At 44.2% G+C, this 22,397-nt stretch overlaps 1 protein-coding gene and 1 long non-coding RNA gene across 2 annotated transcripts in view; one reads left to right on the top strand and one right to left on the bottom strand.

The window, feature by feature from the left end:
• Positions 1–8,276: 8,276 nt before the first annotated feature.
• Positions 8,277–12,579, bottom strand: LOC142492903 (uncharacterized). The gene is made up of 2 exons (XR_012800933.1): positions 12,016–12,579; positions 8,277–8,937 (listed from the first exon to the last, which is right to left on the bottom strand). It is a non-coding gene; the product is annotated as an uncharacterized LOC142492903 (long non-coding RNA).
• Positions 11,569–22,397, top strand: part of SLC1A4 (solute carrier family 1 member 4) — a 78,318-nt gene continuing 67,489 nt past the window's right edge. Inside the window, exon 1 of the mRNA XM_075596115.1 lies at positions 11,569–12,314. Within this exon, the coding sequence (XP_075452230.1) occupies positions 11,779–12,314 (536 nt within the window). The 5' untranslated portion in view covers positions 11,569–11,778. The remainder of the gene's footprint in view (positions 12,315–22,397) is intronic.

The following is a 22,397-nucleotide window of genomic DNA, read 5'->3' as shown; positions in this document are numbered from 1 at the left end:
TCTTGGCTAAATGTTTTATAATTTTACTCAGTTACTCATATATTAGAAATATTAAACCCATGGGGCATTTTTATGGTGCGTAGTTATAACTTTGTATGGACAAAAATGCATGTCTCAAACCGATGTGTTGTTTTCAGTTAAGGAACGTGCCACTTCAATTAAATGCAAGTAGTATGGGTCTGAGATTGTTCCCACTACTAAACGAGAGGAAGCATAGTAGTAAGGAGTTCTCAGTGTTGGGATCAGCCCAACAGCAAAGTGCCTAGTGCAATTCTGATCAGATAGGTATGGAAGAAGTATGTGGTACACAGTAGCATGTTCCTGATTCAGTAGCCTAAAGTGTATTCTAGAGAGGTCCATTTAACATGGGGCATCACTAACTCTATGCAAGAGACTGCCAGTTTAACCCTTACGGCAGGTAACAAGCCAAGTACCTCCCCAGGGTAGGAGTGACATCTACCAAGGGGATAAAGTCATGCATATTATTGTTTGCCATGAGTTATCAGTCAAGTGTGAAATATGTTAATATCTGTGAAGCATTTTTGACAGATGACCAATAAAGCACCATATGTTCTATAATGCTATACACCAGAGGTGGGCAACCTATTTTTCGATGTAGCCACATGTGTGGTGAATGAGAAGGAAAATTGCCACACCATGTAAAAATTGAGAAATTAGGTTGCTCATTCGAACATTTAAAACAACACACACTGTTCGTCTGCTTCACTAACCTCACCCCTATCACCTGCTGCTGCGTCACTCACCTCAGCCCTATCACCTGCTGCTGCTTCACTCACCTCAGCACTATCACCCAGGGCCATCTTAACAACATTAGGGGCCCCCGGGCAAAGCAGTGCACGGGGCTCTGCCTACACTGTCGCTCCCAGCCTCCCACGCGCTCACTAGCAGCAGCAGGCCGCAACAATTTTATACCAGAGGACAGGCAGCAGAATTACCAGCCTGTCCGGGTGAAAACCGGACACCTGGCAACCCTATGGTGGGCACGCATGGGCCGGGCGCAGTGGGGCCCCCCTCTGCTGTTGGGCCCCCGGGCAACTGCCCAGCGTGTCCATATGTTAAGACGGCCCTGCTATCACCTGCAGCTTCCCTCACCTCAGCACTATCACCTGCTGCTGCTTCCCTCACCTCAGCACTATCACCTGCTGCTTCACTCACCTCAGCACTATTACCTGCTGCTGCACTCACTTCAGCACTATCACCTGCTGCTGGTTCCTGTCGATTTCGAATCACCCACTTATCCATCTCTCAGGGAAACATTTGATTTTTTTTTCAAAGATAACAGTTCAAGGTCGGGTCTAGACTCCAACTGAAGGCTGAGGGGGGTATTGGATGGCTGTGTTGCATTAATGACTCATTCAGTAAGCGGAAACGGAAACCAGCACACGCCGTCAGGAAAAAGTTTATTTTACTGTGGGAGCTGACTGGAAGCAAACTCAAATTCGCCACACTTTCATGCCCAATTCGCCACTTGTTGCGATTGGCCACAGGGTTTCCCACCTCGACTATACACGCTATAAACGCTATTAACATGTTAAATACAGAGCTCCTCATACTTCCTCCCAAGCCTGGCCCTACAGCTCCCTTCTACATTACTGTTGGCTGCACAATACATACAGTATCACAAGCATGCTGCCATGGGGTCACATTTGACTCCTCCCTCACATTCTCCTCTCACATTCACAATGTAGCTAAAACCTGTAGTTTGTCCGCCTGTAACATTGCAAAGATACACCCTTTCCTCGGTCGTTCTACTGCTAAAACCCAGAAGAAGGCCCTCATTCTCTCGTGTCTCGACTAATGTAACCTTCTACTGTCCGGCCTTTCTACCTCTCACCTGTCTCCCCTTCAATCTATCCTTCAAGATGCTGCTTGAATTACTTTCCTCTCTCCTAAATATGTCTCAGCATCTCTTTTGCTGAAATCCCTCTCCTAGCTTTCTGTCAAATCCCATATCACACACAAAATACTTCTCATTTTTAAGGTTATACACTCTTCTGCCCCTCCTTACATCTCAGCCCAGGTTGTCTTCTGTCTACCCCTTTGTATCTAAAGCCCTCTCAAACCTGAAACCTTTCTCACTCATTGCCGCACACCTCTGGGATGCCCTTCCCCGCAATATCCGACTAGCACCATCTCTATCCACCTTTAAGACCCATCTTAAAGCAGCAGTCCAAGCTGCTGTTTGTTTTTGTTTTTTTTCCCCTTTAATATGTGCATCAACACAATCCACACAATGATAAGTAATTAGCTAAGTTGCTGACCGATCGGCAAATTTTCAACTCGGGGGTTCACTAAATGGCTATCAGTGCAGCAGAAGAGGATTAAAGATGCAAAGTTCTGTAGAGAAGATCCTGTGACCAGGTAGTCACTAGATACAATTGGGGCACTGCAAGAGAGAGGTCAGGGCTCAAAAAGGGGTGTGCCAGAACCTGTTTCAGAAGAAGAAGGGGGTGTGACTTTGTAAATGGTTGCTATAGAAACACAAATGCTTGTTACATTATAATACATTAAACATTTCATTTCAGAGTTTAAAAAAAAAGAAAACAAAATGCTACAAGTATTTTCTCCTATTACAGAACTGATTTATTACAAAAAACACACATGTAGGATATTGCTTGGTCTGCAACTTTAAAGCACACCTTTTCTAACATTGCATATGGATAGTTCCATGCTGATACTGTATTCCTCATATATCTACCTTGACCCCTTGCAGATGCACTGATCAGAACACCCACCTACTATCCCTGTACGTTCTTCCTACTTACCACTTAGATTGTAAGCTATTCAGGGCAGGGACTTCTTTTCCTAATGTTACTTTTATGTCTCAAGTGCTTATTCCCATTATGTGTTATATTATTATATCATGTGTATTACTGCTGTGACGCGCTATGTACATGGATGGCGCTATATAAAGATATGAAAGAAATAGGAAGATCCAGGGCACTTCGGATTTGCAGAGAAGAAATTTATTCTTTTAGCTGCACACACAACGTTTCGAACTCATGCTAAGTTCTTTCTCAAGTGACTGGCCAGTCTCTTCTTTCTTTCATATACTCTGGAACTACAACAGACAGGTTGTTTCCCTGAACCACGGAGCACCGGTTCACTAATAGCAAGTATACTGCTTATATTAGTAGTTTAAGTTGTGCAAGGCTATTATCTGTATTTTCTATATAAAGATATACATACATACACTATTAAAGTTCTCGGCACTCATTCTTGTTACATTCAAGCATCCATGCTCAGCCTGTACCTACCCAACAACCTGAACAGGTATGAGAGACTGAACATTGCCATGTAAATACTCAATCTGATGAAAACACCTTTGGAGCTGTGTAAGGAGGCTTACATCTCCAATACCCCGCCTTCACCCCCAGTATCCCTTCCCCAACCCAATAAGTAAATCAAGGGAGGGTGGGAAGAGGGTGGCTTCTCTGGTTGTGAGTAAGCAGGAGGAGAAAGACAAAGCTCCTCCTTAAATAACTTTGTGACCCTACCCCTTATCCTGATCTCACAACCGCCAGGGGAGGAGCCCTTTGGCACCTAAGTCATGTCGCTCCTTCCCCTACTAATCCAGGGCTCTCTTGGCTTACCTATGCCTCGAAAAAGGTCCCTCTCCCAGGTTCCCAAAAATCACGCCACACAACTTCTTCAGAGGATAAACCGGTCACAGCTTTATTAGAGACAAGTCAACATATTAAATATAACAATTAAAAGAACACAGGTATCCAGCAGGCTTGCTCCGTCATCACATACTGTACACATGAGCCGAGGTATACCTTTAACTCGTACCAACATCGCCATTAGTCACCCAAGCCACATGTCACATAGCTAAACACGTGAGGACACTATCATCCCAGCCGCCCAAGCCAGTCATGACACCGTCTTCCATATCAAACCCAATTAAGAAGTCCAACACACCTCACTTAGACGAGCCAATACTGACCGAGTCAACCCGTCCTCACCCCCCTTCCTCGACCCCCTTCTTCTATCCCGTGGCACACTACTATGCAGCCACTAGTAAGGTCATTAAACAGACATTAAAGCAGGAATACGGGTTTCATTTTATGTTATTTTTTTATTACAGGATTGAAGCAGAGGGACTCCAGAGCTGGACTGACTTATTTCAGCTCCGGGGACCCCCTGCATCCAGAGACACTTTACTCCATAGGGGGTGGCAGTATCTTTGGCAAGTGTAAATGTCCTAGGCACGTGGGCCAATAGGAAGCCGCACCAAAAAGTGTAAAAAATTAAAAAATAGGCGGAGCATTGCAAAGTGCTAGTAAGGCAGCTGGACAAGAGGATAGCCGTAAAAAAAGGTTTATTGAAGGCACAACATCCCTGCAGTCACTCTGCCGCGTTTCGTGCCTGTTGGTTCTTTGTCAACCAGATGACGGCTCAGCTTCCTATTGACCCGCATGATGTGGGACATTTAAACGCCGCCATTATGTTAGGCCCACAGTTTCTCTGACCACAGATACTGGCACCCCCTACGGAGGTATCTCTCGAAGCAGGGGGTCTCCGAAGCTTAAATTAACACAGTTCAGCTTCGACAACCCCCTGCTTCAATCCTGTAACAAAATGTAAAAACAACTTTTAAGTGAAACTCGTGTTGCTGCTTTAACTGGCTTGGCGAACCGCCACCAACTTCGTCGCTTTCTCCAAGACACTCTGACATGCCAAGATCAGGATATCATAACCGATATCCTAAGGTGAACACCCATCATCTCTAAGCAATCTTAAGACGATCGCAAACAGTGACAGTCGTATGATAATGTCAAAATTGCATAATGATTCAAATGTATGCAATTTTCATAATACTGGTCCACTGACTTTCAGTCTACTACAGCAGAAAGTTTATGTCCTTGCAGAGTTGGCATGGGCAACAGTGAGAGTTTGATTGTCCATACTGTCAGTGCTCTTTGTTTCTTTAGTTTGATCCTTATAAAAAGCAAATACATTTTTCCCAAGCTTCCTGCTAGTCTGCATATTTGCTGATGTAGGAAAACCCCATAGTGAAGGGTATTATGTCGACAGGCAAATATTATTGTAGCTGAATGAAATGTTCTGTGGCCTCTCTTGTAATGAATATTAAACACGCTTCTCTAGATACTTGTTAAACAAAAGCATTCTGAAGAGTAAAACTTTGTTCATGAAATCTAATTTACATCATGTATTTCAGCATTATTTAATTAATTGTTCCTTCATATTATTTAAATTGCTCTGAAAATGTAAACGTTTCAAATCCAATACTTGAATAGTTATATCTGAAACACTTACACTAATTTGCATCATAAAAGCACCTCTATGACAAGGCCATATCCTGTAAATCAAATGGTAAAACACAAGTGAGAGTGTTTGGTTGGGTGCCTGTCTGCAGTATCCTGTATTTATTACAATTCTTTGGTATGCTTTCACTATATAAAATGAGAGCATTATTGATACTGCATTACTGTGTGGCAGTCGTTTATGTGAGTGCTGCGGGTACTTTATTTATTGCATGCTATCCAGCAGGTTCAGCAAGTGAAAAAACAGAAAGTGAATCCCTACGCTTCTCCCATCGGGATAACAATAAATGGGGAAATAAATATACATAGTGCAAACTAAATCTGTAAGACAACGGAGATTTTTGGTTACATCCTTTGATCAAATAATGCCAAGCCTGCTAACCAACGTCAAGGTAAGTCTCAATAACAGGTCCCTCTGCTAAATGCATAGAAAACTTCGGTGAAATATACCCTGAAGGGGTTAATAAACTAAGCATAAGCTTATGTAACTTAGTGCAGTTAAAAACTGGTATATACCAGTGAAGATACTTACCTTGACGTTGGTTAGCAGGCTTGGCATTATTTGATCAAAGGATGTAACCAAAAGTCTCTTTTGTCTTACAGATTTAGTTCTCACTATGTATATTTATTTCCCCATTTATTGTTAGCCCAATGGGAGAAGCGCAGGGATTCACATTCTGTTTTTTCCACTTATGAATGGCCAATCCTTTCACCAGCAGCATGCTCCTTACACTGAGAAGCGCGGAGAAGATATATTTGTTCAGCAAGTGACCTCGTTTGTCCTTCCAGCCCTGGCCAACATGCATCACATTGCCTCAGTCCAAAGTCATCCTGAGGATGTTTCAAACATACACCTGCATCCCATGTCAATGGTGGCCGGGCTTTTTGATTCAGGAGCCCTGGTACGTCCCGGGGCTTATTGATCCAGAAGATAGTTTCCCTGGTAAGTTACTTCATGTAACTATGGCTAATGGGGAGTCCATGGACATCCTGAGTCTTCCTAGACTGCGGAGCCAGCAGAGGTGTACATGACCTTTGGATCCTACTCAGATCCTACTCGGTCTGGAGACCGATCTGCTATTGGAATTGATTTGGGGTAACTGACTCTGCTTGCCGACATGGATGCCTGCTCCCCGGACACAGTGACAGTTTTCACGGTCAGAGAAAACCTGTTCAGCACTACGGACAAGGAACCCTGTGTGAGACCCGCTCGCTCCGGCAGCATCTCTCCTACCTTGTGTCCGGCTAGCTGACTCTATTACAGACTACAGAACCAGTCGGTTCCTGCTCCAGAGGCTTTCCCCATTTGTTCCCTGTCTTTGAGGACTCTTACTTTCAAGGAACTGTGACTTACTTGGCCCTAGTGGCAAACTCCTAGAGGCAAGAGGACTTTGGCGGTAATGTTGCAGTGAGTGACCTCGCTGTTCTTTCCCCCCGTTACACCTCCCATTGTCTCCCCGGGTACCCGGGGAGACAATTCCCCACAGAAAGTTACCTTTGTATGTATCTATGTTGTGATTGATTCACTGTTAGCATTTGCTAAATAACCCTGTTGTATTAAACTCCTGTGTTTTGTCTGACGATCCAAACGAACATGGTAGTCTGATCAACCCCTGATTGTGACAGCCGCCCAACAGGCAACCATTGCACTTACCAACTCCCGCAAGCTTGTTTTTTTTAACGGGACTTCTAGGGATAAGGGTGAAGTTGGTCGATATACCACTTAAAATTTTGCCAGATATCTAGGCAATGTGCCTCTGTAGGGGGGAGATCTTAATTCCAGATAATACGCCGATTAAACAAAGCCCAGTCAGGAGCAAAAAGAACTAGCAGCCATCTTGTAAAAACGCCTCCTAGAAGTCGGCAGTGACATGTTTGAGGGGCTAGAGCTGGCTAGCTTGAAACCTAAAAACTATAAATGTTTAAAATCATTTTTTCAAGTTAGTTTGTAGCCAGGGTCAGCTGAAACTTGGGAGAGGTGCTCGGGCTGCTCCCTTTTGTCTGATGTTACTGTGTGTTCAACAAGTGCTTGTACAATCAGAGCCCCCTATTTTCCTCTCAACTTATCATTGCTGGTTCTCTAATAAGGACAGCGTGGGCTAAAGCTAAAGAAAACACTTCATTGACAAACATTCCCCCCATCCATAGGCCATGAAGAAAGGCAATTTGTAATTACTTTCCAGATAAACAAAATAATCCAAATATTTTTCTCAGGCATGATTACATTCATTTAAGGAAGCCAAATCAATTGTTACATTGTTTCAAAGGGATTGTTTTTTGTCCAGCTATGTGAGATTGCCCCTTTATGACAGTGCTTTACAGCAGGGGTGCGCAAACTTCTTGAGCTACGCCCCCCTGCCCGGCAGCCGCAGCGGTCGCGCCTCCCCTCTCCAAGGACTCAGTGTCAAATGACGCTGCAGGTCATGTGACGTCACGTAATCCCACCGCGTCATTTGACGCGCATTGCCATGGCGACACGTCACATGACCCCGCGGCGTCATTTGACGGCACGTTGCCATGGCGACGCATCGCCGAAGACCTGGCAGAGAGCAGGTAAGGGAGTTACAGAGGCCTCACGCCTCCCCTGGCATTTAATTTAAATGTCGTGGGGAAGAGCGCAGGGCCTCTGTAACCACCCACGCCGCCCCTACAAATTCTTGCGCCCCCCCAGTTTGCGCACCGCTGCTTTGCAGAAAACTGCTCACATAAAGAGAGCACAGAGAATCTATCAGTAGTTAGAGCTAAGGGAGGCATTAGAATAGGTTAATGGGGCCATTTATTATAATAGAAGTGACACAAAATGGAAATGTGTGCCTGACATTACCTTGTAAGTGGTACAACTGTATTGTTGAAACCTAAAAATACTCTCCCTCTCCATCCTCAGGATTTTCTTAGTGTGGCACAAAGAGAGCTACCCAGTCATAATTAAGAGAGCACTATGCAAATAAAATACACATGCACACCATATACTGCAGCGTGTGTCCTATATATTTACTTTTACAAGGAAAGTGCAAATATGCCAGCAACAATAAACATGGTTCACTTGTCAGGGGAAGTGAATAGTGGCTGCCACAGAGACACAGAAACAGAAGGGCGGCCATGCTGGATTGTATTCTTCTCCTACAGAGCACAATGCTTCTTCGTTACCATAAATCTCTACTGACATTTCAATTATGGATTTAACCACCATACAGAGCAAAGCAAGAGGCACTTCCAAACACATTTCAGGGAGATAAGGGACTGGGGGACGCAGACAGACAAACAAAGAGAAAAAAGAGTGAGAGTGAAAGAGAGAGTAAGAAAGTATAGAGACAAATTAACAGTTATATAACACCAAGTACAATTAGGAATTAATTGTACACTAATGATTGGGTTATAGCTGAATGATCAAAGCATCGTCCACAATTATTGATGTATGTTTCTTTCACCTTACAGTGCCCATACACAGATATATATAGTAAGGAAACCTGTTAAAATGAAAATAGCTAAGCACAGCTTCATTACTCCTCCCTTCCTGGCTTTGTTTTGCTTCAGGCACTGCAGTTGTTACCATTAAATAGTCCTTAGTGGCCAGAAGACTACTTGTGGGCTACTCTTCAGGAATCTGCTGTTATATTTTAGGGTCAAGCTGGAAGTTAAAAATAAGAATACATTGTATTATTATTATTTATTTATAACGTGCCAACATATTCCGTAGCACTGTACAATAGGGTTGGAGCACAAAAAACAATAAAATAACAAATATTAACATACATAATAACGGTAGTTAAGGAGGGCCTTCCCCAACCCAAGGAGCTTACAATCTATAAGGAAGGGTAAGTGGAAACACAGGGTACAGGGGCATGAGATGTATATCTATATGTATATTATATACAGTGAGTGTGTGTGTGTGTGTGTGTGTGTGTGTGTGTGTGTGTGTGTGTGTGTGTGTGTGTGTGTGTGTGTGTGTATATAAAACACACTGCCGGATGAAGAGATCAGTGAATCTCGGAAGCTCACACAAATAAAAGCATTTCGTTAGCCACAGAACAGTACCGTCTATTAGTTTTTGCTTTTTTTTTTTATAATTATACAGGCATACCCCGCATTAACGTACGCAATGGGACTGGAGCATGTATGTAAAGTGAAAATGTACTTAAAGTGAAGCACTACCTTTTCCCACTTATCGATGCATGTACTGTACTGCAATCGTCATATACGTGCATAACTGATGTAAATAACGCATTTGTAACAGTCTCTACAGTCTCCCCGCTTGCGCACAGCTTTGGTACAGGTAGGGAGCCGGTATTGCTGTTCAGGACGTGATGACAGGCACATGCGTGAGCTGCCATTTGCCTATTGGGCGATATGTACTTACTCGCAAGTGTACTTAAAGTGAGTGTACTTAAAGCGGGGTATGCCTATATATATATATATATATATATACAGTGTTCGACAAACCTATACATTTGCACGCCCCGGGCGAGTGGATTTAACATCGTGGCGAGCTCCTATTGGCCCAACCAGCACACATGTGGTACTAGGTGGCGAGTAGATTTTTTTGTTCGGCGAGTAGATTTTTTGGTGATTTGTCGACCACTGTATATATATATATATATATATATATATATATATATATATATATATATATATATATATATATATATATATATATAGACAACACAAAAATTAAGTAGCGCTAAAGAGGATGTGAAATAACCCTAATAAATGATAAATTATAATAACATATTTTATATAATTATAATAACATATTTAAAATATTAAAATAAATTAAAATTACCACAATTTAACCTAATAATATCTACAAACCATAACGTGATCGTGAAAAAAAAAGGAAAATCCAAATTGAATGTTCCACTCAAACAAAAAATCCAGAGAGAAATATAGTCCCAATAGAAGATCCAGGCAGCGTCTTTGCAGCTTTAAGGGGAGTGGTACAGTATAGCCAACCACTTTTGGAATCTATGAACAAAAAACAAACAAAATCGCAAGCTCCATAGCACGTAAGGCCCCGGACATGTTGCCTGCGTGCTTGCGGAAGCGTGCTGACGTGCGCTCCCGCTCAGCACTGAGCCCCTACAGCCGCAATTAGAGCGGCTTTAGTAGGGGCTCACATGCGCTTCCGCAAGCGCACGGAAGTGCAGGTCGTGGGGGAATTTAAAATTCCACCGCTTGCCGGCGAGACAGGCCGGTCACGTGAGCGGTTCGCCCAATGAGGGCGAACCAGCTCCGTGACGTCACTGGCCCGCCCCCGGCCAGTGACGTGCCAGCCCCCGGACCGCCCCCTGACAGCATGCTGAGAGCGCTTGCGGTAAGCCACCGCAAGGCCAGGGAAAGCACCCGCTTTCCCTGAGCCTCAGCGCGCCAGCGGTAAGCGTGTCCGGGGCCTAACTGAGTAAAAAATAAAGTACATTTATTTTAAAAATCAGCAACCCATAAGAATGTGCACTTACAGGATTTTAAACAGAACCATTCGTGGGAGAGAAATCTCTATTGTGGTCATCTGCGGTGGTAGGGTGAGTCCCAGGTTTGCAGAGTGGATGTAAACAGGCCAGGTTCTCCTATCCCAAATTGGCATCCAATGCCTGCACGTCCTTTGCTCCCTCATACAATGGTTGCTAACACTTGAAATTACCGCCAGCCGGAGCGCAGGGAAGCCAGGGACTCCAAATACACCAACACAAACGCGATGACGTCACAGCTCTACGCGTTTCGAAACACTGCGGCGTGTATTTCTGTTGAATACAGTGTTTGTGGATTTCCCTGGCTGTGTGCTGTCTCGTTTTTCCAGACCTCCATCTGGTAAAATTTATTTGTTCATGTGTGCATATGGGATAAGCATATATATATATATATATACACACACACACACACACACACACACATGACACACACCACACATAAAACACCCCAAACAGTACTGCACATGTTCATTAAGCCTTTCATCCCTGATACTCTTTAGCTTTCAGGTTTTTGCAGTTTGTGTTAGCATAAAAGCTAAGATCCTCAATACCCCCTAATTGAGTTATTAGTTGACATCAATCAATCTCCAGAATTGCCCTGCCTGCCCAATGCCACCCTTTTTGTCATGTGCAATCAAGTGGCCACCTGGTTAGCTGTTTGCTGGCTCACTGTACATACGATTGAGAGAGAGGGGTCACTAATATGACGACTTGGCAGCAGCAGAGGCCGGGAATGACACAGTTAAGTGTCTGCTGGAGAGGGAGGGGAAAGAGAGGCTCAGTTGCATCAGCTAGAGCTGCAGTTCTTCACTGAGCAGGAGTGAGCCCCCAGAGCAGTGAGCGGGAGCTGGAGAAGCAGATAGCACCGTTACCAGCTCACTGTCTGTGGCACATCACACGCCCATTTTTGCAAGTACAGTGGGAGCACAGCGTGTCCTCCTGCAACTCATCCTCCACCCGACCGTGCCACACAAACTGGGGGGCAGGGGGTAAAAAAAAAACTAACTATGGAAAAACCCTGCCAAACAAACGGCCACATTGACAGCTACCAAAGTTACACAGTCTGCGAGGTGGATGATGCTGCAAGAGGCGAAGCTGCAAAGCAGAGAGCCGGGCAGCACAGATGCGCCCAGTTCCTCAGGAAGAATGCTATAGTGATCCTCACCGTGTCCGGGGTGCTGGTTGGGGTGGGCTTGGGTACAGCAGTGAGAAGCATGAACCTGACCAAGGCTCAAGTGACTTACTTCGCCTTCCCCGGGGAGCTGCTCCTGCGGATGCTGAAGATGATTATTCTGCCCTTGGTGGTGTGCAGCTTGATCTCCGGGGCTGCCAGTCTAGACACCAGGTCCTTGGGGAAGCTGGGTGGCATTGCTGTTGGCTACTTCTTGGTGACCACCCTGTTGGCCTCCGCTTTAGCCATAGCCTTGGGCTTCATCATCAAACCAGGTGCTGGGGCAGGTGGCCTGAACTCGGATGCACTGGGCATAGATGGCACAGTGTCCACTAACAAAGAAACGATTGACTCCTTCTTAGACCTGGCAAGGTAAGCACGATCTCCTGTATATTTCTGTATTTTATTATCAGCCTGTAGGCCGTTGCAAACTTTTATAATCACTACCTATTATATTTGTGAGACCAATAAACCACTATGATACAAAGAAAAGCAAATTATTCCCATATTTACTGAACGGTGCTACTATAGTGTGCAGTCAACCAGGGATCTGTGGTCCACTTCTGGCAGTTTAACCCTCACGTGCATTCTGTCAGTTTAACCCTCACGTGCATTCTGTCAGTTTAACACTCACGTGCATTCTGTCAGTTTAACCCTCACGTGCATTCTGTCAGTTTAACCCTCACGTGCATTCTGTCAGTTTAACCCTCACGTGCATTCTGTCAGTTTAACTCTCACGTGCATTCTGTCAGTTTAACCCTCACGTGCATTCTGTTAGTTTAACCCTCACGTGCATTCTGTCAGTTTAACCCTCATTTGAATTCCTATAGTCAGTTGACTGTGCATATTGGTCTCAAGCAAGGCTCTGATTGTCGGTATTTTTATGTGGATCGGCGTGATAGAGACACTCTGATACCAATAATTCAGCGGGAATGCGAAATTGGTTCAAGCTTATGGAAATTTAAATGCCATCGGTTGCAGGCATTTTACTGTGAACCATCAAGAAAATTACGTGGATCCCTACTGAACATATTATAACTCCTACAAATTAAAGTGTATTTAAATGACCACGTTTGTTAATTAACTTGCATGTATGTGCACTTAAAATGAAAGCTTTAAATACAATGAAGCATGTAAAAGCATTGTACATGAACTGCATTTGAGTAATGTTAATATAACATCATGCAATGCATTCAAATATTTAAATGACGTAGCCCTCGCTCAGACAGGCTGCTACATCCACGCGCTTGCGTGCGCGCCTCCGCCGCGCTCCCCTGCAGCCCAGCGATCGGCGCTCAAACTTCAGGAGCTGGGTCGCGGCGTGGCGGGGGGGCGTAACAAACCCGTCACGGAGCTGGTTCGCACATTTCAATTTGGGCTGTGGCGGCAAAATGTCGCAGCGTCAACGCTGTAGTTTGCCGCCACAAGCATTTTCTAGTGTGACAACTGTCATCCACTAGCCTCAAAGAGTGACCATCGTTCGCACGCATGTCACAACGCGGCCTGTCTGAGCGAGGCCTAACACTTAAAATAAGTAATTCCAGGCCTATTAAGTGCCAAATTCAAGATTTCTGCTAATCTCCACACAGTCCTGTAATTTGACAATTTGAGTGTAAGCTCTTCAGGGCAGGAATTCTTTGTGCCAGAAAATTCAACACAAGCCAATGTTGAAAGCGGGCTGCTGACCGCGCTGAGCGCGCTTTGCTTGCCGCTTTTAGTTACACAAATCGTTATGTGCACGTCGAAATAGCAAGGACACCCGGCGCTCATGCTTGGAGTCCTGGTGACGTCACCGCTCTCAAGCATGAGCGCGGTCAGCGCCAGCGGGGCCGCAGCCATAAAAAAAAGAGTACTGCTCATGTAATTTTTAATTACCATACTAAACTTTTCTTCCCTTATTTTCCTACTGCAGCTATTTACCAGTAACCTATTCAAATGATGTTTGGAGGGATTGTGCTCTCCTGCATTCAAGCACAGTACAACTACTTTATTATGGCAGCTCTGTACACTATCAGCACCAGAAGCGCTAAATGCATGTCAAACACATTTTAGAAACGACAGAAGGTGTTTAGGGATCATTACATTCATAGCCCCACCATCTCTTCTCATCTGAGCAATACTTCCCATAGCTTGACATGACTATTGTGCATTCAGTATCTGTACAGTAGTTGTTACTACTCTGTATATCACAGCCATACACAGTCTATGCACAGGACATAAAGAACTGAGCTCAATACTGTCTTGTAATTTTGAGGGATAAAACTGAAGTAGATATATACAGTAACAAAGAAGAATCCCTTTTTAATGGTCATGGGATTATGGGATTTTTCTTTGATCTGTTGCATTTTCTTTGCTGCTAATTTGCACCAAATAAATGTTTATACTTGACCCCTGTAAAATATTTATTTATTTATAAAATATTTTACCAGGAAGTAATACATTGAGAGTTACCTCTCGTTTTCAAGTATGTCCTGGGCACAGAGTAAAACAAATAGTACATGGTTACAAGTACAGTTACATAAATGAACAGGGTATACATTATATACAAGACATTGCGTGCACAGTTAAAGAAAATGTATATTATGAGCGTATGAAACAGTTACAGACCAGGTTAAAATGTGAGACAGCCTTAGATTTGAAAGAACTTAAACTGGTGGTGGATGTGAGAGTCTCTGGTAGGTTGTTCCAGTTTTGGGGTGCACGGAAGGAGAAGGAGGAACGTCCGGATACTTTGTTGAGCCTTGGGACCATGAATAGTCTTTTGGGGTCTGATCTCAGGTGATAAGTGCTGCAGGTGGTAGGGGTGAGGAGCTTGTTCAGGTAGCTGGGTAGCTTGCCCATGAAGAATTTAAAGGCAAGACAGGAAAGGTGAACTTTGCGCCTAGACTCTAGTGTTGACCAATCTAGTTCTTTGAGCATTTCGCAGTGATGTGTGTTGTAGTTGCATTGGAGAACAAAACGACAAATTGAATTGTAGAGGGTGTCAACTTTGCTAAGGTGGGTTTGAGGAGCCGATCCATATACTATGTCTCCATAGTCAATAATTGGCATTAGCATCTGCTGTGCGATACGCTTTCTGACCAGGAGACTTAGGGAGGATTTGTTCCTGTAAAGTACCCCTAGTTTGGCATAGGTCTTGGTTGTCAGGGTATCAATGTGCATCCCGAATGTTAAGTGGGAGTCAAACCATAAGCCCAGGTATTTAAAACTAGTGACAGGTGTTAGGGTGGTGTTAGCGTTGGTTCGAATCAGGAGCTCAGTCACTGGAAGCTTTACAAATTTAGTCTTGGTCCCAAATACAATTGTTACAGTCTTGTCAGTGTTTTAAAACAGTTTGTTTTGGGAAATCCAGTTTTCGAGTCTCAAAAAGTCAGACTGAAGTATGTGTTGAAGGTCAGAGAGGCTATGACTGTGTGCATATAGTATTGTGTCATCTGCATACATGTGTATTGAGGTAAAAAAGGGAGGTTAAAGTGCGCAGCTAATATAAACAACGTGATAAACAGTGATAAAGTAATTAAATAATTAATTACGTGACCTTGAGCAGAGCGTCTGCAGCTGTGATGAAAGGGGGGGCTCAAGGACCCCCTGGAGCTAACAGATAAATACAAGAAAGACACAGCGCACAACGCTCATAGTGCAATTACAAATTATATTGATATAAACAAATTAAAGGGTGAGTAATGTGCGTACATCAATGCAGTGATAACAAGCAGTTTCGGGATATGTTACCCAACGCCTCAGGTGACCGGAACAGATGTCCTCACAAGGGTAAAGACACTGATGTCTCTGGGGCAGGATCTCAGTAGGATAGATGGAAAGCCTCTGTTTGTCCTTGCTCCCCAGAGCACGAGTGGAACGGGAGCTGCTGGCCCATGCAGTGTTTGTTCAGAGCAAAGCTGAACACCAGCTGGGTACTCTCACTCCCCTCCGTGTACACCGCTTCCGGGTTGATGACGTCACTGCGGGGAATCGCCGATTTCAGCACCGTTCCAACTCAGTCAGCTAATGGATCAGCTCAGTCAGCTTAGTAGTATAAGAGTGACTGTCCCAGTCTTCCAGAATCCACAGGAGATAAGTAAAGGTCCCAAGGAGGTCCAGGCAGGTATGCGATGAGTACTAGCAGGCACTAGGGCTGGTAGCAAAAGACTAATAGCTAGAGCTAGACTAGAGCTATTAGTCTTTTGCTACCAGCCCTGGTGCCTGCTAGTACTCATCGCATACCTGCCTGGACCTCCTTGGGACCTTTACTTATCTCCTGTGGATTCTGGAAGACTGGGACAGTCACTCTTATACTACTAAGCTGACTGAGCTGATCCATTAGCTGACTGAGTTGGAACGGTGCTGAAATCGGCGATTCCCCGCGGTGACGTCATCAACCCGGAAGCGGTGTACACGGAGGGGAGTGAGAGTACCCAGCTGGTGTTCAGCTTTGCTCTGAATAAACACTGCATGGGCCAGCAGCTCCCGTTCCACTCGTGCTCTGGGGAGCAAGGACAAACAGAGGCTTTCCATCTATCCTACTGAGATCCTGCCCCAGAGACATCAGCGTCTTTACCCTTGTGAGGACATCTGTTCCGGTCACCTGAGGCGTTGGGTAACATATCCCGAAACTGCTTGTTATCACTGCATTGATGTATGCACATTACTCACCCTTTAATTTGTTTATATCAATATAATTTGTAATTGCACTATGAGCGTTGTGCGCTGTGTCTTTCTTGTATTTATGTGTATTGAGGCTTCCTTACAAGCTGTGGGAAGATCATTAATGAACACTGAGAAGAGTAGGGGCCCCAGAACAGAGCCTTGCGGGACACCACAGGTGATATCCAGGGGGTTGGAGTTAGAGCCTGAAATGGACACATGTTGGGATCTTCCTGATAGGTAGGACTGAAACCAGTTTAAAGCATGTTTCCCTATTCCAGAGCTCTGGAGTTTGTTAAGCAGGATAGCATGATCGACTGTGTCAAAAGCCTTTGCAAAATCTAGGAATACTGCACCAGTGAGTTGTCCCCGTTCCATTCCACACTGGATTTCATTGCAAACTTTTAGCAGGGTAGTTACGGTGGAGTGTTTGGGGCGAAATCCAGATTGGAATTGGCTAGGGAAATTTGTCTTGGTGTAGAAATCGCTTAATTGGGAGTGGACACATTTTTCCATGACTTTGGATAGAATTGGGAGAAGTGAGATTGGCCTGTAGTTTGAGACAGTGTTTTTGTCCCCACTTTTGAAGATTGGGACAACTCTGGCAGTTTTCCAGGTCTTAGGGATATGGCCTGCAGACAGGATAGAGTTGACTATGGACGCAATTGGTTTGGCAATGGCTGGGGCACCAAGTCGTAGGAACCTAGATTGTAGTAAGTCGGGTCCACATTGGCTGCTTAGTTTTAGTTTGAGGAGCGCTTGTATCATCTCCTCTTCAGATACTGGGCCAAATTGAAAATTGTGGGCAGTGTTGGGAGGGTGCGGGACTGTAAGGATACTCCCAGGATGAGATTCATGTTTGAGGTTTGTGCTGCGTTTCGCTAATAAGTTAGTGGCACACCCCACAAAGTAATCATTGAATGCATTTGCGATGTCAGTGGGGTTTGTCAGAGTAATATTCCCCTTAGTGATATTACTTGGTTGTTGATGGTTAGGAGGCTGGAATATATGGTTGATAACCTTCCAGAAGTTAGCTGGGTTTGATGTATTCTGGTGGAGATTGTCAGAGTAATATTGTGCTTTTGCATGCCTTGTTTGCCTTGTGCACATGTTCCGCAGGCATCTGTAGTGATTGAGATCCTTGGTAGTGCCAGTTACTTTGTAGCTTTTCCACAAGGCATCCCTGAACTGGTAGAGTGCTATAAGGTCAGGTGTAACCCATGGAAGGTGGGCCCCCCGTACCCTTATTTTGCGTAGTGGAGCATGGGTATCGCAGAGTTTTAAGAACTCGGATTGGAAATAGTCGAGCGCAGAATCAGGGTCAGGAATTAAATCGATTCTGTGCCATGGGCAGTTGGTAAGGTCATCCAGAAACTGTTGTGGGTTAAAGTTTTTAAATGTTCTAGTGAGGAGAACTGTAGGGCTTGAATGGGGCGGTTTAATTTTCCTTACACAGTACACTATTGCATGGTCACTGAAAATGTCAGGAAGGATGCCAGAGGATTGGATTCTGCTGGGGTTTGAGGAGAGAATCCAGTCTAGCAAGGAATGGTTATGCGATTTCAGGTTTATCCGTGTGGGTTGGGAAATGAGTTGCGATAGGTTAAGTGACTTGAGTTGTATCTGGATTTTGTGGTTTTTAGGGTCAAGCCAATTGAAGTTGAAATCCCCAAGAACTAGCAGCTCACTCTTCTCATTCAGAGAGGAAATGGAGCCAAGAAATTGGGTGATATCAGTCAAGGATTGCAGAGGGGCTTTAGGGGGGCGGTAGATGCCAGCAAGCAAGATGGGCTTAGAAAAGGGGAGGCAGATTTTGCCAACTAGAATTTCAAAAGAGGGTGGGCTTGGTGGGCAATTTAACAGTGTAAAGTGTAATGTGTCTGCAATGTAAAATAACACCCCATCTCCTCTCTTTGACCTATCTCTCCTAAAAATGGAGTATCCCTGAATGGCAATATTTGCATCAGGGTTTTTAGGGGATAGCCATGTTTCTGTAAGAACGATATGTCCTTTAATATTTCATTTTTTTCCTTATATAGCACAGACAGTATAGGCAGCGCTGTACATACCATTTTGCAGGCACATTGAGTCTCTGCCTCATGGAGAGTTTACAACCTAATGTTGGTGCATGACGGGCAGGAAGATAAAGTGACATGTCTAAAGCCACAAGGAGCTAACACTGGGACTTGAACCAGGCTCCCCTGCTTCAACGTGTTTAGAGTCATTTAGGATTGTTCTTGTTCAAAGAGCTTGCAGTTCTTTTTTCCCATATTGGACCGTCCATTTTTTAAATGTTCATTATAACACTTACACTGCCAGAGCAATGTTGAAAGAAGTTAAGTTTACAGGAAACCGCATATATAGCAGGAAAAAAAAGCGCAAAACTGCTCATAGTGTAATACAGTTTTAATGAATAAAAACATAGAATCTAAGTGGTAATCGACTCAAAGGTGTATGTAAAAAATTAGCGTTCACACCTAAGGCCTCGTCCAGGGTTACTGCTTGCTGGCGGAGGCGCGCTTCCGCCCAGCACTGAGCCCCTACAGCCGCAATTAGAGCGGCTTTAGTAGGGGCTCGCCTACGCTTCCGCAAGCGCACGGAAGCGTAGGTCTTTAGGAAATTTTAAATTTCAGCGCTCGCCGGAGCGCAGGGCCGATCACGTGAGCGGTTCGCCCAATGAGGGCGAACCAGCTCTGTGACATCACAGGCCTGCCCCCGGCACGCCCCCTGACGGCGCGCTGTCTAAGGCCAGGGAAAGCACCCGCTTTCCCTGAGCCTCAGCGCGCCTCTGCACGCCAGCGGGGAGCTTGGCCAAGGCCTAAGGCCTCGTCCAGGGTAGAAGTGAGCGTGCTGGCGCTCGAGCGCCATGACGTCAGACGCTCATGCTGATCGGGCGATTCCTGGCCAGCTACTTGTGCGTGTAGGGGGGGTGGGGCTTGTCGTGCCCGTGAGATCACGTGAGCGATTCGCCCTCATTGGCTGAACCAAGCACGTGACAAGGGCAAGCGCGACAAATACAAAAATATTTGTCTCGCCAAGCATCGCACCGCTGCACGCTCACGTGCACGTACGCGCGCAGCATGGACCCAAAAATGTGATTAGATCGCGCGCACTCACTCACGCACGCTCTCAGACTGGACGCGGCCTAATGGGAAGTGTGGAGCCCATGTGTCTGCCTTGTGGAGCTCGTCAGCTCTCTCCCAGCTGATTGGACCAAGCCATCGCCTCAGTGACTTCGCTGCATGTGCACACTCTCTTTCAGCAGGTCCAGGGAGACAGAGCATAATGTCCTGTGCTCAGAGATTTTTCCAGAATCCCTACACGTTTCTTGAGTGGTCTAACTTCAGTAGGGGAAACAGCTAAGGCTAGGCTTATAGTCTTGTCGCGTCAAAACAAATGCGTTGCCGCCGTCGCATGTGCTTATAGTAAGCGCGACGCGACGGAGCGACGGCTTGGTAGCGATTGCTGGAAGTCATCTCAATTTGATTTTTTCAGAGACCGCAGCCTGACGTCACCGTCAAGTCGCCGGCACTATAAGCATAGCCTAATAACTGCTCATTTTTATATTGCTGCTTTTTATTTTGTCAGAGAATCTGACCTGCACATGAACTCTTTGGAGATTATTGGAGATAAGGAAAAAGCAAAGGTATTAAACAAATTCTTTGCCTCCGTATTTACCAGGGAAGAATCAATTTCAATTATAGTGCCGCAGGAGGAAGCCACAACCTCCATATTAATGAACAATTGGTTAACTGAGGAAGAAGTTCATAGGTGGCTTGAAAAAATTTAAGTAAATAAGGCCCACGATGGCATACATCCAAGAGTTCTCAAGGAGTTAAGTTCAGTAATAGCCAAACCATTACATTTAATATTCAAGGACTCCATTTCCACAGGCTCAGTACCACAAGATTGGCGTAAAGCAGATGTGGTGCCTATATTTATAAAGGGAGCTAGATCATAACCGGGGAATTACAGACCTGTAAGCTTGACTTCAATAGTGGGGAAACTACTTGAAGGTTTAATATGGGATAATATTCAGGAATACCTAATGGAAAACAAAATTATTTGTAATAGTCAGCATGGATTTATGAAGGATAGATCATGCCAAACTAACCTTATTTGTTTCTTTGAGGAGGTAAGTAGGAATTTACTGTAGACCAGGGTAATGTAGTTGATTTTGCAAAGGCTTTTGATACGGTTCCACACAAGAGGTTGGTGTACAAAATAAAACATATTGGACTCAGTAAAAATATATACACCTGGATTGAAAACAGGTTGAAGGATAGACAACAGAGGGTTGTCATAAATGGATCTTTTTCGGGTTGGGCTAAGGTCGTGAGTGGAGTACCTCAGGGATCGGTGCTGGGACCCCTACTTTTTAACTTGCTTATTAATGACCTTGAGGTTGAAATCGAGAGCAAAGTCTCCATCTTTGCTGATGATATTAAATTGTGTAAGGTAATAGAATATGGAGAAGGATTTAGGAGGGCTTGTAGACAGCAGGCTTAGCAATAGTGCCCAATGTCATGCAGTAGCTGCAAAGGCAAACAAGATCTTAGCTTGCATTAAACGGGCAATAGATGGAAGGGAAGTAAACATAATTATGCCCCATTCAAAGCATTAGTAAGACCACAGCTTGAATATGGAGTACAATTTTAGGCACACCTCCTTAGAAAAGGCATTATGGAACTAGAGTGCATAGAAGAGCCACCAAATTAATACAGGGGATGGACAATCTAACTTATGAGTAAAGGATAGCTAAATTAGATTTATTTACATTAGAAAAGAGGCTTCTAAGAGGGGATATGTTAACTATATACAAATATATTCGGGGACAGTACAAGGAGCTTTCAAAAGAACTATTCATCCCAAGGGCAGTACAAAGGAGTCTGGGGAAACCCTTTAGGTTGGAGGAAAAGAGATTTCACCAGCAACAACGGAAAGGGTTCTTTACAGTAAGGAAAGTTAAAATGTGGAATTCATTACGTATGGCAACTGTGATGGCAGATACAATACATTTGTTCAAAAAAAGGTTGGACATCTTTTTAGAAAGTGAAGGTAAACAGGCATACTGTATACCAAATAAGTATACTGTACATGGGAAGAATGTTGAGCCAGGGAGTAATCCGATTGCCAATTATTGGAGTCAGGAAGGAATTTATTTTTCGCTTTATGAGATATCATTGGATGATATGACACTGGGGTTTTTTGTTTGCCTTCCTCTGGATCAATAAGTATAGATAAGTATAGATATAGTATAAAGTATCTGTTGTCTAAATTTAGCATAGGTTGAACTTGATGGACGTATGTCTTTTTTCAACCACATCTACTATGTAACTATGTAACACTAAAGGAAAAACTTCTGCCCAATTTCAGAAATAGTTTTGAATATTGCTTTTGTTAGGGGTTAAAACTAAAGATGGGCAGACTGGTTTAAAGCCCTTTCCCGTATTTTCCTGGATCTTTGAGACCAAATCTGATCCCGCCACCAAAACCCGTCTGTGAATAGGGTACTAAAAAACCAGAGCGGATACATCCGAATCCACCATTAAATATATTCTGCTCAGATTTTTTCTATTACTGAAAATCTGTCCTTTGGATTCTTAACATACAGTATCCGCAAAATTGGTTCACAATCCGTGGTTGGATTTTTAAGAATGATGAACTTGGATTTAATTTGCATACCTGTAACATAGCTTTTGTGAGTAGGAGGATTTCAATTTTATAATGTGTCAAGTTGTGTATGTATGTCCCCTGAAAGCTCCCTCCAAATAAATTAGGGTGAGATGCCTGTTATGAAAAAGGTACCCT

The sequence above is a fragment of the Ascaphus truei genome, chromosome 4 (assembly GCF_040206685.1).
Source record: "Ascaphus truei isolate aAscTru1 chromosome 4, aAscTru1.hap1, whole genome shotgun sequence".
Classification (NCBI taxonomy): domain Eukaryota; kingdom Metazoa; phylum Chordata; class Amphibia; order Anura; family Ascaphidae; genus Ascaphus; species Ascaphus truei.
This window is presented reverse-complemented; position numbering and strand designations above follow the sequence as displayed.